This window comes from Arabidopsis lyrata (genome assembly GCF_000004255.2).
Source record: "Arabidopsis lyrata subsp. lyrata unplaced genomic scaffold ARALYscaffold_4, whole genome shotgun sequence".
Classification (NCBI taxonomy): Eukaryota; Viridiplantae; Streptophyta; class Magnoliopsida; order Brassicales; family Brassicaceae; genus Arabidopsis; species Arabidopsis lyrata.
Window position 1 is genome coordinate 19,438,585 of NW_003302552.1, and position 13,186 is coordinate 19,451,770.

At 32.7% G+C, this 13,186-nt stretch overlaps 1 protein-coding gene across 1 annotated transcript; it reads right to left on the reverse strand.

Annotated features, from left to right (window-relative positions):
• Positions 1-10,883: 10,883 nt before the first annotated feature.
• On the reverse strand, positions 10,884-12,930 carry LOC9317755 (eukaryotic translation initiation factor 3 subunit F). Its single transcript, XM_002881643.2, has 6 exons — positions 12,616-12,930; positions 12,234-12,313; positions 11,850-12,079; positions 11,491-11,612; positions 11,285-11,398; positions 10,884-11,207 (listed from the first exon to the last, which is right to left on the reverse strand). Exons 1-6 carry the CDS (start codon positions 12,859-12,861, stop codon positions 11,118-11,120), a joined length of 882 nt encoding a protein of 293 aa, XP_002881689.1. The 5' UTR covers positions 12,862-12,930; the 3' UTR covers positions 10,884-11,117.
• Between the last annotated feature and the right edge of the window lie 256 nt (positions 12,931-13,186).

A 13,186-nucleotide genomic window follows, 5' to 3' on the forward strand; every position in this document is an offset into this window, starting at 1 on the left:
AGAGAGGAATGAGGTATATATAGTGGAAGATGAAGAGAGGGAGGAAGAGGTTCATGAATCAGATGATGATGTGGCATTACTTGTCTTATTCCTATTAAAATAGAGGCTTTGATCATCAACTTGTCTCCTGTACTTTGGAAAAGTGTTTCCTTATTTGTGAAATTGTCTTTGTAATTTGATCTTTTGTTTTGTTTGTGTCAAAGGGTATTGTTACACATGAAAGTGAACTAAAAAATGAATACACACTTTATAAACATTTAAGAGAAAAAAAAAAATGGTGAAGATAAGATGCTGGACCATCATTCAATAAATTGGTTATAGGTTTCACTCAATTTTCTTCAATTTGTAATGATCAAGTTTTTAGGCAATAATTTTAAATCTAATTGAGTGACAACTCAATCAGATCAAATCTATTAATATTTATTTCATTTCACAAAAAAATACTGTTATCATGACACTTTAAAAATTTTATTAAGAATTTCTTATATATCAATATGTTATAAAATCCACTAAACTCTAATGATATGATCAATTTAAATTTATTTCTATGACTCAAAATATATTAGGTGTTATTTTTCTTATGATATTACTTTTTTAAACAGAAAAATAACTTTACCAATATTTTATGAAACAGAAACTGAAATTTCTATAGAAAATATTGAAAGCAATCAAACAATCAAAATTATAAATTTGTGGAAACTCGAAACAAAATGTATATCTAAACTATATTCTCTCTGTTTCACGAAAAGTGTCGTTTTGAAGTTTTATTTTTGTTTCATAAAGAGTGTCGTTTTGTGATTTCAATGTAATTTTAAAATCAAATTTTAGTTTTATCTCTGTTTTTAATTTATTAATTAGAGAGAGAAACGATTTTAGTGTGTATTAATAAAGGATAAAAAAAAATTAAATGTTTTTTTTTAATTTGTGTGCAAAATGGTGGAATTACACTCTTAGGCCATATTTAAAGGGAGAACACTTAGGTTTCTTAGTCTTTTACAAATAGAAAATATTGTGAATAGTGTTAGATCTGTTGTAGATCTGTTCTTGTTGTAGAACTGTTCTTGGCCCAGTTTTAGCGTGACGTGGCGCTTCATTATTGGCTACGAATTTTTGCAAAGGAAAAAAACATTTCATTTCTCCTTCGATCCGAAATCTATGCTAGGGTTTAATTAAATAATATGTTTGTTTGTTTGTTTTTTTATTTATATCTTTAATGTTCTTTTTTCTTTCATAAAAATGTGATATTATATTTTGTGTTTCTTTTTATTTTCAAATCTATTTTAGTATAAGTTTTTTAAGTTTGCAATTTAAAAGTTATTTCTTAAAGTTTTTAAAATTGTAAACTAATGATCTTACATTATTTCAATTTCAAATCAATTCCTATGATCTAAACATGTTCTACCAATAATCACTTACTTTACAAAAGATCTTAATTAAACCTCTTACAATATTTTAATATTTTCTCTCCCTTAAGATCAAACTTCAAAGATGCACCCTTGCATATGCCCTTAGACCATCAGCAGTGGCAAATGTGTTTGTGTGGGTGTAAGTATTTTTTTAGTATTATAATTTAAAGCAAAAGAGAAAAGAGAAAGAAAAAGAAAGAGAGAGATAGAGAGAAAAAGTGTTACACCCGAGTGTAAACTTACACCCGGGTGTGAAGAGAGAGACAATTTTTTGGTTTTTTTAATACCTACACCCCAAGACTCACACCCACCTGCTTGTGCCACTGCTGATGCTCTTATATGTTATGAAACATTTAGAAGATAAAATATTGTCTGCAATGGGTTAACATTTAACACTCTCTGACTTTGCTGCCAACATTTAAACCTCCATAAATCTCAATAATCCAATGAACAAAAGGATTTGTATTAGTGACGAGAAACGTATATTGGAAAGGTAATCTAGATTCTAGACTATAGACTATAGACTAGTCACAGCGAGTTGTTATTATTATTCGGTTACTGTTGCTTGCTTCATATCAAAGAGAATATCTCTATAATGAAAGAGGTTTGCATTGAAGTCCACAAACAATTGATATCATGAAATCCCAAAGTTTATTGCAGGCTCTCTCCAGACCAGTGAATCCACGTGGCAAGGACAGGCATAGTTTCATTTCTTACATGGCATACATGCACATTGCACAGGTCAGTGTGTGAGAGGAATAGCAAACCAAAGTGTATGGGCCGGGTCGGATCAACATGTAACGGACGAGCTAGTATCATAGTATATAGACTTAAACTGCGTCATTGACGTACGATTAATGTTTTGTATTTTTTTTGTAAAAGACAATGGAAATTAACGTGTTCTACATTTATAAAAGGTTACATTCGTGGCCGGTTACTAAAAATCGGTATGTGGTGGAAATTAAAACCCTTATGCGAAAGGAAAAATTAAATAAAGCAGCAATTTAATGAAAGTTTTGTTTTTATATCGAGTGTACGTAATCGTTGCCCTTCAGAGAAAGTTGCATCTTAAAAGTTAAAAGCATGGATTTCGAATTTGATTTGGAAGAGGCTTCAGTTACATTGAAAAGATATTCGGGTTCGATCTATATGAGTGTATTTTATGCAAACGTGATAAACTATTTATGGTGTTTATGTTATTGATATAAACTAATTTGCATTTAAGGTTTTGAGTTTATGATTGTTACCAGATATTATAAGATATCATATAAGTTATAGCGACAATTGATATTCATATCACTATCTAACAAAATCTGGTTTGGTGTATTTGAGGTAAGAGTAAGATAGAAATTGCATGAATCTTTGACCGAATGGGAGCTGAGATTCTCAAATCCAAAAGATTTTATCTGTACAAGATTAAAGACACTTCTAAAACTACGTCCTTGGAATTCCGAGAGATTTGCATGGGGTATGTGAACAAAGAAGACTTGTAATGCACTTTTGGTAGCATTTGTCTTATATGATATTATACACCAACAATACAGACTAAAAGAGTAAAAGACAGATCAAGTAACAAAATAATAAACTATTACTCACCGAGAGAAAATTGAGATAATTAGCAAGTGTGTTTTAATTAATCACACTGTTAATGGGTTGTCATTCCTAAAATCCCGATAAAAGTCGGCGTGAGGAATCTCATATTCATCTGATACAGTCTAGTACCAAGTGATTTGGCCACTGTCACAACATTTCAAGTGTGTTTATTTTATTAACTAAACTAATGTATAAATTAGAAAATCCTAATCATAGCTTATGTTTGAGCTAACTTTGACATAAAGTGTCGGTTTCTGCAATTATTACACGAAGATTCTCGTTAACCGTCATTTTCGTTTTTGTCGGCGTCTTGAGATTTTTATTATTTGCAAACTGCCACTTGAAGTGATTAGTGATCTGACCGTTGGATTGGCACTCCAGTCGTTTATTCATGTTCATCGGACGGATAGTTTACGTTACTTGAGTTTGGTTGAGTTGGGATTGACACATGATAAACATTACTATACTACATGAACTGTTTTTGACTCGGATCGTTCTTGACGATTATTGACTCCCACATTTTATTTAATTTTGATAGTTATCGACACCCATATTAGATATATATAATATTTGATAATTATTTCCAGAAATACCTCAATTTCTTTTTCTTCTGTCCTGGTAAATATTAATAATATCTTTACTTAAAAAGATCTTTCGTCTATAGTGTTAAAACAAGAAAATTTTGTTTTTCTTCGATATCACTTTGTCGTCTGTAATACATACATATTTGAACTCAAATAAAACTGTGGATGTGAACGAAAGACTGTTACTTCAAATAAATACACCAGTACATCACATTTATGATATATATAGACCATAAATTATTAAATTCTAAATTTATATTCAAACCATAATCAATATCAGAGTTATAGGAAAAAACCATAATCAATCAGGCGTTACTTATTAATTATATTACTATATATATATTTGCGTCTACTTTGCAACTTTTTTTTATCATCACTCGCCTTTTAAAAGGCGGGAACACTTAACTATTCTGGAATTATGAATCTATAACATAATTTAGTTGTTGATCTATTAGTTTGTACTTTGTTAGGTCAATTCTTTAACGCTATATATTATTTCGAAGCTTTGAGATCTACCACGTGTGTGACAGGTTGACAAGCGAAGCTTGTATTTGCAGTACGTGGAATGTACTATGTATTAAAAAAATCAATAATCAAATTAAGATATGTTCTACGAAAATGTTAGTGACTTCAAGTAAAATAAATTGTCAATAGATGATACTATATACACTAACTGATTTATTATAAATAACAAGTGGATACATGCGACCCATTTTGACAGTTTAGAACCAGCCAGAGATGAGAAGCTCCGGTCCATAATTTTCTGACGGGTTTAATCATATAAATGCTAGTATTCTTTTTTAATTTACTGAACAAAAGAATATTATGGACGAAATATCCAGTTCTCTTTTAGTAACAATCTGATTTAATTAAATTTATATACAGTAATAACTGATAAAAAAAAAATTTGCCATTATAGTTTATTGGACGGGATAGCATATTAATCCATGCATGGAATTACAAATCAGCATCGCAACCAATTTAACTTTAGATATTTGCATCACTTTACAAGCTGGTGTCTATATCAACATTTAAGTCTAGGATATCTCGAAGTTTAGATAATTCAGGCTTGCGGGAAAAAAAAAAAAAAAAAAAAAAGAAGATAATTCAGGCTTAATAATAATGGACATTTGGTGACATTTTGGGATATTTGATGAGCCGAAATTATTAACCTATAAGAAACCATATTGGACCAAACCGATAGGATCAAAACTTTTTGTTTTTGGCAAATAACTTGCAGATCTTGGACCAGAAACGATTTTGGACGAGCTCACAAAAAGAACAGAAATAACCAATCACAATATATTTGATCATATATAATTTAGGAGTTAACCAAGTGTTCTTGGTCTAGTAGTTGCCACTTGTGGAGGAGTTGCCCTGTTGGTCTAGGCCAGGGATCGATTCCCCGCAAGCGCGCAATTGCTAGATCTCCACTTGGTCACATGGATATGAGCCCTTGCTTTCGGCCCATTTGCATACCCGGAGAGAGAGTCTATATGTGGGCTGCACCTCCCCCAGAGGATTAGTCTGGACCCCTCCATAGGTCTGAGATTCCCATGAGTTATCAAAAATATATATATATATATATATATATATATAATTTAGGAGTTTATATATTAATGGTTAATCGATAAACGTGTAAAATATTGTGGTGTGTGAGAGCATGAATATGATGGAAGCAAAGAAGAAAATAATGAAAAGCGAAACGTAGGAGGATTTTTTAGTTCTACAACAAAATTTGAAGATAGTTTTTGAAATGATCGAAAGAGATGAAAAAATGATCGTTTTGACAAATTTTGTTGGTACAAAATAATAAAGAGTTAATTACGAGCTATGGACTTTTTTCGATGGTCTTTGTACATCTAGCCATTTCTCACGAGGCATTTCAAATTTGCCATTTCTAGTTAATCAAAATGACGATTTTGCCTTGTTCATATAACTCTGTGATTTACGATTAAAAAACAAAAACAATTATTTTCGACAAAAACCAGAATTGGAGAGAGAGAAAAGAGAGTTCATCGTCTTCGGTTTTTCTCTGGCTTTCGGAGCCTCGGCATCGAAGAAGATCACTTTCCATTGTTGGTTATTGGTGATGGGTTGTCGCTTGATCGGTGAAAAGCGATGTTGTTGACCTCGGATTAGTGATGAGTTCTTTTGTGATGTCTCCGGCTTCAGGCGTGTTCTGGAGACGGCGGCGCCGGATAATCAATTGGTGTGTTTGGTTTAAGTTAAGGTTTAGATCTGGATTCGATCTTTTGGAGAAAGATGCTGATTTGTATTAGCAGTTTGAATCTAATTTCAGTTGTGTCCCGATCTGTTTCGACTTTGGTGGCTTTGAGAATGAAGTCACCGGTTCTCCTTTGATCGTCGGTACGGTCGACTATCACTACAAGAAAACATGTGATATTCCAACAGATGCTTCCAATTCTACTTATCCCTATGTATCAACATGTTATTTTTTTACCCCTTATTCTACTTAATCCTGTGTCCATTTACGGCTTTCCATGGATATATTTTGTGTGAATTCTATTATGGATTTACTAGTTGTATGGTATGTTTGGGTTCTCCTCGGTAGCAGTCATTAGGGTTTAGTAACCCTTCTTCTTCTCCATGTTTATGTTTTGTTTCTTTTGTTATGGTCAGTGTTCTTGGTGATTCATTGTTTGGGTTCCCTTTGGTAGATGTGATTAGGGTTTAGTAAACCTTCTGGTACTCCTTTATGTGTTGGTTCTTCTGGTATAATCATTGTGTTTGATTCATCTTTTGTTTGGGTTCCCTTCTATAGGGGTGATTACGATTTAGTATTAACAAATTTGGTTTTTATAAATTGGTTAATGAGAAATAATGAAGTGAAAGATGTTGGAAATGACAGTAGCATGACGGAAGGAATGACAAGACTAAGCGAAATGCCATCTGAAAGGACGAAAAGAAGAGACTTAAGCAAAAGCCTTGTAATCATAATTTGGATTTTTCATTACTTGATTTTCGACTACACACAAGATAGGGGATTTCTTGTCAAAAAGGAAATGAAGTGCGAGAAAATGAGTGGTGATATGGCTGGCAGATCCTCCGATCTACTCACAGAGTTTCAAGAGCAGAAACGTCTATTTACTCTGCTGAAAATGGCATTTCTACAAACCAATTCGATTAGTGGCAGATTTAAAAAATGGTGTGTCAAAAATGGCATAATATGTAATAATCCCAATAATAAAACAGAAAAGGTACACTTGGCTATCCACCCATTTCGAAGGACGCCGCTTTCCAAATACAATTTTGTTTATTAAGCTATTTCATTCTATATATATTTTCTTTATTTATTGTTTGAAAATACTTTTGTTTATTTATTATTAAAAGTTCTTTCTGATTGTTGGCAAAAAAGATCTTGTCCTTTCCACTCAGAGAACTTCTCCTTCTTCTTTTTTTTTCTGATCACATCAAAACCCATTAAATGATTCTGATTTTCATATTTCTATATATTGTTTACATCATTCCCTCAAAGAAAAAATGATCGCTAGCTACACAAAATATAATCCATCACATAACTATATAGCTAAACAAAATTAATATATCAATATTTATATATAATATTAAATTTGCACAATGATCGACACAAACTAACATAAATTATGTGAATACAACATCATAACCATTAGGCATGTAATGAATCATCTTAAAACCACTAAACTATCGCAATTGGTGTTTAGTCAAAATAATTTTATAATTAACTAGTAAAAAAGCTTTTGTTTGCCTTAAGTGTTTATGTTTAAAAAAAAATATTTTCGAACAATATAGTCAATTTCATATTTTAAAAAACTATTACAGATAAACACGAAAGCAAGAAATGATGTTTTGTTCTAATGCTTTGAACTAGTTACTACTTTTCGTCCTACAAAAATTCTATAAAAAGGAAGAAAAAGGGAAGAAATAAAAGAGACTTTCTCGATATGTCTCGTCGACCACTATTGTCCGGTGATGTACTCCTGTAATGGACCAGATCATGTTTCAGTTCAGACAGAAAGTCGGGCATTTTCTAATTCAAAATTTTTATTAGTTTATATAATTTCTGATTCTTAAATCTTGACAGAAGAAACAAAATAAATACAGTTAGTGCATAAGGAATTAAAAAAAAAAAATCAATGCTTTATCATTATAATAACTATAAATTTTGATTAATGGATATTAAAATATATATAATTTAATTAATTTTCTTATATAATAAAACTTACATGCACGATTTTTTTTTCTTTAGTAGTTGCTAAGATTTTTTGAAACGATGCATACCATTTTTATAAACATAACATTAGCTAAGTTTTAATTACAAAATTTGATGACGACCAGTCGACCAATGCGTTTGTGCTACCTTAAGGCGTAACTATGATCACCATCAAGAAAAGCGTCAACCGTTTAAAATCACAAAAACGTAAAAGCACATATATACTCTCCTCACCTCAACATTGTTATTGTAAATTTTCTAAAGAAATCTTAAAGTAGATAAGTTTCAATCCACCAAATCAATTGTGGCTATATTGATTAAACCTCACCCATCAAGTCAGCTATAGTTACATATTCGAATTTAACATCCCTCATCAAGGAAATTAGAAGACCAATAATGATGCTTTAATTTAGAGATCATACACAAGTTATAGACAAATTGAACATGGCAGTAGACCTACATGTCAAGAAACGTGAAATATACATATGTATGTCGAAATTGATAAAGTCATATTGTAAAATATTATGGCAGGTTTACATAGGGGAATTGCCAGTCTCGTAGGATTAGTCTTTGGGCCTAGGAAGCCTTTGGAAAACCCGCAGTTATTCAAAAAAAAAAAATATATTAAGTTTTAAATTCGCATTTTATGCGTGCACCCACGCATATCGGATGTGGGGATGACCTTTGAAATGCCACAATTTTGTGCGACCTTGATTTATCTCACGCGTGACATATATTGTATATATACATTCCCAAATAAAAATAAGAATTTCATATTCTCGAATAATTTATACATTATCACAACATAAGTCAAACCTTTGACAAGACCTTCGTTGGTGCATATACTATTTGTATAATTATTTTAAGTAGCATATAAGGTGGGTTCATGTACCGCAAACTAAATGCATGTAACATACTTTGAACCAAGGCAGTGTTCGTCATATTCATTTTATTCTTCACTTCTCCATCAAATTATACGGCTTAAATAAAAATTATCCCATTCTTTTGATTTCTTTCTCAAGTTCCGTTTTTCCAGCTATGTTCATTCATCAGCGTAATGATTTCTTTCCAAATGTCGTCGTGTTATTAAAAAGAAAGTTTATCAACTCTCTACGAATCATTTGACATGGGACATTTTGATAATTGATATCTCCTCCATGCCAGAATGAATGAAGTAAATGGAGGTTTATGTAGAATGTCAAAAACACAACAAATTTAGTTGGTTCATCAACGGTATATATATAAATTATATTATTTACACATAAAAATAGATAATGGTTTATTATATATAGATCCAACTAGATAATTTCAACTGAAAACAACGGTCATAATAAATTATCTCAGCGAGACTATCACAAGCAAAGGGTGATCATAATTAAGGTAGATTAATTAACATGATTGGTTCACTATAAATTAAGTAATGTATTAGGTACTTACTTGCCATGCACTCTGCATCTTTTAGGTTCACGGATGATCAAAATCAGTATTGTTATTTTTGATAAATAAGACACAAGAATTTTCTAGATTGAACCCCATTATGTCATGTAAATGCATCGAACCCAAACCTAAATTGGTGACAAAAGAAAGAATCCAACCCTCTAGTAACTAGCTAGTATATTTTTTTTACCAAAAATAAATTGAATAATAAAAATGGACAGCTGACAGTATTTTCACATAAAAATATATTATTCTAATAAATGCCCATGATTAAAAAATAAGCATCACCACCACTACTACTATATGAGGGATTAGAAGAAAGAAAAACTATTGTCAGCTGAGTCATATATAAACAACAAATCATTAATAAATTAAAAAGCTATACCTAGGATAAAAATTATAATAATTTTCAATAACATAATTTATAATTCTATTTTTTCAACTGTTTCAGTTTTTGTATTATATTTATAGAAAAGACAAAGTCCCGAATAGACTTTTACGTATGTACGTCTCTCCGTATGCTTGTCGTTTGTTTTGTCTTTTGCACCTGCACGAAACAATATGGAGGAGACGGCTCGATAATCTAGCTTGTCTTTAACTTTTTTTTTTTTTTTTTTTTTTTTTTTTTTTTTTTTTTTTTATACTAATTACTAATCTATGTAGCTTGAAAATAAACTTGTCCGAATCGTTGGGCTTAAAACGGGACCATGTAATCATGTATGTCATTCACGGGTGGTTCTTTTGGTTACACATATTATCAAGGGACGTTTTAAGAATTATTTTGGTCTAAAATATGATGTCGATCGTATTGAAAAGTCGAGTACTACCCATCCCTAAGTAGCTAGTCATCGAGTATGTGTTTCCTCCGTGTTATGTTTAGTCCGACTGATAAAATCAGGAGACTATTGCAAATTATCGTAAATTATGAGGTTTTAAATAAATGTGACCTACTACAGTAGCAGCTTAGCAGGCCACAACTACTATGAAAAGGATTCGAATATTAATATAGTGGTTAATATATAATACGTATGATACTACGTCAATGTATAAAGAAAAAGAAAAAGCTAAGGCTATGGATCGGAGACCAATAATCATAGAGTGAAGGTGGGTGAAGTGGAATGATAAGTTAGATTACTTTGAACAATGTATGCAAGTTGTTCACTTACATCACAAGTGCATGCACGTCTTTAATGTTGACCCATCTACACACCGGCCTACACATATTCTTCTCCATTTTGATATGTACTGGTTACGGTCGTATATGTCTGTATATACATCATATGTAGTACGTATGTTGACAGAGAAACAGGCGTATACTACACTAACATCTGCTATCAGAAAGACAATAAAACCGGTATAAAATTTGATTGTGTTAGTTTATTGTTAAGTAAAAGCAGCAAATGAAAAAATGTTGAATGATTTCCATCGCAAATGTTATGTAGTATTTGGATGTTAACCCAACAAACTTCCAATAGTGTCTATTAAGCCTGTTTTGTAAGATCCAACATATATTGGCCAATCGTGATACACAAAAGAGAAAGGAGTAAGAATTGTGTCTAAGCTTCTATACTCTTTCAATGTAACATACCTAAGAGAGAGAGAGACCATGATCAAAATTCTGAGCATAAATTCAACATAACAAGTGGAAAAGAAAAAGAACAAAGCTCATTTTTATGTATCTTGTTTAAAATTAGACTTACCAACTAAAAAGAACTCATTTAAAGACCTTAACTCACGAAACTGAGTCTTTTGTCTCTTTATAAATTGCAATTTAGGAACACTACATCAAGAGGCTGATTCTTACATAAAACTTGTTAACAGAAAAACTGAAACCAAAAAAGCAGCATTCCACATTTTTAGCAAAGCCTTGTGTTTCAAAGCTTATTAGAGCATTTGAGCAGCTGTGTTTAGCTTCTCCGCTAGACTCAACTGTGTCCTTGTTATGCTTGAAAGGTACAACAGAAGCAATTGGTCCTGCAACAACAGAAGAAACAACCATTAGTTTTTTACGAAGTGTTTTGCTTTGGCTTTGAGTTTTGCAATCTTTTTACCTGGAGGCTATCGTTCACAAGGTCATCGAAGACTTGAGGAGGTAATTTGGGAAGGGAGGCTACTGCATCTGCAATGAATCGTCCAATGTTGTTGTCTGGAGCTGTTTGACCTTCCTGAGGAATTTTATTAAAACTCTGTATCAAAGATCATGTATCTATGGTGGATAATAAACAGTCAGTTTAAAGTCAAGATATCATAAGCTTACCACGACGCTGTCAACATATTTGTAGACATCGTTAATTAAAGTTAACAGTCTCTCCATTGTTAGCTCCATTCCTTCCAAGTCATTTGGGAGTTTGTCAACAGATGTTGCCTTGAGGACATTGACTGCAGATCAAAACGATGTTTTCTGATCAGTTCATTAATCTACTGAATAGACACAACCTAAGATCATCTATTCCATTAATTCATTCACAATCGTTAGGGAAACTATCTCTAGATACTGAATCAAGCATGCAGAAACTGAAGTACTTAGACAATTGTGGACTGTATGTAATTTGAATATAGCATTGGTTACAAATAAAATTTCGATATTGAAGATAAAGAAAAGGATAGAATACTCACATCCGACTCTCTCAGCATCAACCATACGGAGATCAACAGGAATCTCTTGAAATTGTGCAGCAAGTTGTCGATCACCAAGTGAAAGGTTTGAAGAGACAAAAGCTTTTATGGTACCCTCACCATTTGTAAAGCCAGTGTCCACAGTTAGGTGAATTGGGTTGGTAACTTCTCTAGCATAGAACTCATGAATCAGCGCACTACCGCCATTAACCCCAGCACCAGTTGAATACCTGCAAATCAATAAGTTGTTCAATCAGCTATTCCAAAATGAGAACTACCTACCACTAAAGCAGTTTTCCAACACATCAAAAAACAGCTACAAGAATCGTGTGACAAAGATATAAGACTAATCATGAGAGTTAAAGAGTGGAAAACGAGAAGTACCAGCCGACAATAATTTCCTTGGGATTCACCTTAAGATGTGAAGCTAACATATTGTGGTGGTAATCAATATCCACAGCAACCTGCATCCATATGAAACCATAACCCTCAAAACGTATAACAAGTCACAGCTTTTAGGTGTGAAGCTAACATTTGACCTGAAACGAATTTGTTTTTCAAAGAAGAAAGCTGACAATATGTTCACTAGCAAAATCATAATGGAATGACCAAAGACGTATGAATAAGCTAAATTCGTCTACACTACTCCTATAAACCTCACATTCTAACAAGCAAATCTTCAGCTAAGAAACAGATCTAGAATCTCCAAGAGAAACAACGATAGAGGAATCGAGAGGGACGAGAGATTTAGAGATCGAAATCGAACCTGATCAGAAAATTCATTGTGAGGGACGGCGTATGAATTGCGGATATCGACGGTTCCATCAGGTAAGATAGATCCGAGGAGAGTTCCGATGACTCGTTCAGCTGAGTCAGGACGCCTCACGAAGCAATCACAGACGTTAAAGATAACGAGAGGGTGGATTCTCGCCGTGAGTACAGAGGTTGTTGCCGTCGCCGTTGATGAAGGAGCCACGAATTGCAAGACGGTGTGCTCGCTCGCCGCCGCCATGGTTAAGATTCTGAGAACGGGTAAAAGAGAGTGGAGATTTAGGGTTTCCGATGTGAGCGTTAGAGGAATGAGGGAGAAGGCATGTGATACAGAAGAGATAGGTTAGGTGCTAATGGGCCAACAATTAGGCCCATTATATGTTTTCTTGGACTAACCAAAAGTCCCAATAAAACTCTGTTAATAACTAATATTAAATGGTTAAGTGAGACGTATTTTAGATTAGTAAACTAAGTAAAACAATGGAATAGAAATGTAGGATAACAATAACATTCTTTTGACCCTCTGATAAGCGCTCTACATTTGGGTGCGCCAACAAAGGAGGATA

What these genes read in the sequence shown, in the direction of transcription:
- LOC9317755 (XM_002881643.2), bottom strand. Translation starts at nt 12,861, where the DNA reads ATGGCGGCGGCGAGCGAGCACACCGTCTTGCAATTCGTGGCTCCTTCA. An exon ending in ACAATGAATTTTCTGATCAG is followed by an intron (nt 12,314 to 12,615) that starts GTTCGATTTCGA and finishes ATATGGATGCAG; the next exon opens with GTTGCTGTGGATATTGATTA. An exon ending in TTGTGAACGATAGCCTCCAG is followed by an intron (nt 11,208 to 11,284) that starts GTAAAAAGATTG and finishes CTGTTGTTGCAG; the next exon opens with GACCAATTGCTTCTGTTGTA.